Consider the following 2,381-nt stretch of genomic DNA (forward strand, 5'->3'; position numbering starts at 1 on the left):
GTACGTCAAAAATAATACTTTTATGTGATCAGACTGATGACCTCATGGATATCTTGACCGTCTGTCCCTTATGTAGGTAGGTTTTTGTTGATGTGTCATTTCACTATATATTTTTAGTATATATTCCCTAGAAACATTTTTCCATGGTCTGCTCTTTTCCTGAAAGGGTTACGGTTTCATTCTCCTTGTGGTTTAGTACCTCTATTTCTTTTCAAAGTCTTGAGCCGAGTCTCCATCATTATTGTTCCTATTGCTCAGAGTCTTCTGCATTCCATTGGCGCAGTCTACTGCATTTGTAAAGCATGTCCTTCAAATCACCTTCACATTTTCAGCTGTTTTTTGGCTTTAAAATCCATTCTGCGCGAGGGTTCACATTGTACACATCCAACATATAGGTATCTGGATCCAGGCAATGCTCTCCTAAAATAAACATAGTCAAAGGTCATTAGTGAAACATAAACCATTGCTATAAGACACTGGTGAACCATCTCCACCCAAAAAATACATATATAATATATATATATATATATATATATATATATATATATACATACCGGTATATTAGTCACTAAGTAATTCTAGTATGAGGTCTTTTATACTATTTATGGAATCTAAATAGAAAAACAATGATAGTTGAGCTATTAGGCATTTACTAGTTTTTAATGAACCTGTATAAAGGGAGATAAATAATATTTTCTTAAAACTTCCAAAAAAGGACCTCATTGTTTAAGTTTTATAAGCAATTGCCAAGAAAAATCAATAAAATAATTCAGTACCTAAATAGTGCTGACACTAGTGCTGGTCCAATATGAACTATCGACCAGTAGAGTACTAGCAATCAGTCAGTTGACTTTATAAAATCTAATTTGCTGATATTCTCTCATATTTATCCCATGCCAGTACACATGATGTAAGTTCTATGGAACCATTTGGTATACCATGCTTACCTATATTTCCTCCTATTTCATATAAACTTTGGTTGTTTATTCTGTCACTGTCTGGTGTTCCGTTACTACAAAGAAGAAGACAAATTATAAAACGTTATAATAATGTGAACAAAAATGGGCAGATGATTAACACCTTTTTTTATCAAGCTGCTGGAATACCTCTCTCATCTGCCATCAAATTGTATGTTAGTCTAATATAAAACAAATTTAACATAATTATTTCTCAAGTTACAGGACAAGAAGGAAACTCGCACAAATAGTTTCTAGGCACACGGTAGAAACACACTCTGGCGAAATGATGCTAAATTAACACAGAGCGTATCAAAGTAACATATCTAGTAGAACTTATCTTTTTTTTTAAATCGAAATTGAAAAAGACATACACCGAACACTGTGATACCAGATTTATATTACACATAATAAAGGTCACTCTGTAGGTTATCCAAAATAATTGAAATGACTACTGTTATTAAACCTGTCATTTTGAAGGAAATGTAAAAATGTGGTCCTCTTCACACCTGTTTTCGCACTGAAACCTTGCCAAGATGTCTTTGGCTTTCGTCCGACTGTTCAGCTGGATCGCCATGGAAACCTTTGAGTGCAATGGAGTGTAAACTCTTATCACTCCTTCAGGTACATCACAGTGCTGTAATACAATAGCAAAGCACAACTGTGATAACTAGCACGGGGACTGGTATAACTTAATCAGGTCTTCTCAATCATCGCGGATGCCATGTATTACATCACTTTACATTTCATTTACAGAATGCCAGAAGAACAATAATCTTATTTACATTTGGAAAAAAAATGAGTAGCTTTTATGATCCATTTTGTTATTTTTTTGTTGGATATGTTAGATGCCTAGCCCACTATAAAGCAGCTTCTCATATGTTTAGCGAGAACTTGACATGTATGCATGTGATGCTGGTCAACAAGCTACATCTGGGCATAAGTACTTACATTGTATACTTAAACTCATAGTATTTCATTTCCTCCTATTTGTTCAGGTTACATATACAACTGACGTGCAAAATCCTGTTTATATTAGTTACTCAAATATTCTTTGGAATTTATTTAAGCCAGCTTTGGAAAAGTACTAGAAAAACTATTTTTTAGAAAAAGTATTTTTTTTTTTTTACTATGCCTTTAAATTACTTTTCACATTTGATTATTCTTTCTTGTCCTTTTGTTGGTCAATGAAATAATCTCATTAATTAAGTTATCCACAGCAGGGAATAGCTACATTATAAATAAGATCAAAGTAGGTTTAAATGTATTGTGTAAAGTACCTATGAATGAAAGGGGAGATTATCAGGTTGTAGGTTAAATGAGGCTGCCATCGTTCTACTTTGTAAAAAGTCTGTCTATCGGTGCTAAGAGAACAATAATAAAAAAAGTTCATTGAAGTAACATGGCCTTTTCTGAATATCAGCC

At 33.3% G+C, this 2,381-nt stretch overlaps 1 protein-coding gene across 1 annotated transcript; it reads right to left on the reverse strand.

The window, feature by feature from the left end:
• Positions 1-204: 204 nt before the first annotated feature.
• LOC128496719 (rho GTPase-activating protein 28-like) lies at positions 205-1,538 on the reverse strand. Its single transcript, XM_053466480.1, has 3 exons — positions 1,466-1,538; positions 948-1,012; positions 205-420 (listed from the first exon to the last, which is right to left on the reverse strand). The coding sequence occupies exons 1-3, from the start codon at positions 1,531-1,533 to the stop codon at positions 329-331; spliced, it is 225 nt and encodes a 74-aa protein (XP_053322455.1). The 5' UTR covers positions 1,534-1,538; the 3' UTR covers positions 205-328.
• Positions 1,539-2,381: the final 843 nt, after the last annotated feature.

The sequence above is a fragment of the Spea bombifrons genome, chromosome 5, assembly GCF_027358695.1.
Source record: "Spea bombifrons isolate aSpeBom1 chromosome 5, aSpeBom1.2.pri, whole genome shotgun sequence".
In the NCBI taxonomy this organism is placed as follows: Eukaryota; Metazoa; Chordata; class Amphibia; order Anura; family Pelobatidae; genus Spea; species Spea bombifrons.

Coding starts and splice junctions, on each gene's coding strand:
- LOC128496719 (XM_053466480.1), bottom strand. CDS start 1,533: ATGGCGATCCAGCTGAACAGTCGGACGAAAGCCAAAGACATCTTGGCA. Junction 1,013..1,465: donor AGGTTTCAGTGCGAAAACAG/GTGTGAAGAGGA, acceptor TCTTCTTTGTAG/TAACGGAACACCAGACAGTG. Junction 421..947: donor TGAAATAGGAGGAAATATAG/GTAAGCATGGTA, acceptor TGTTTATTTTAG/GAGAGCATTGCCTGGATCCA.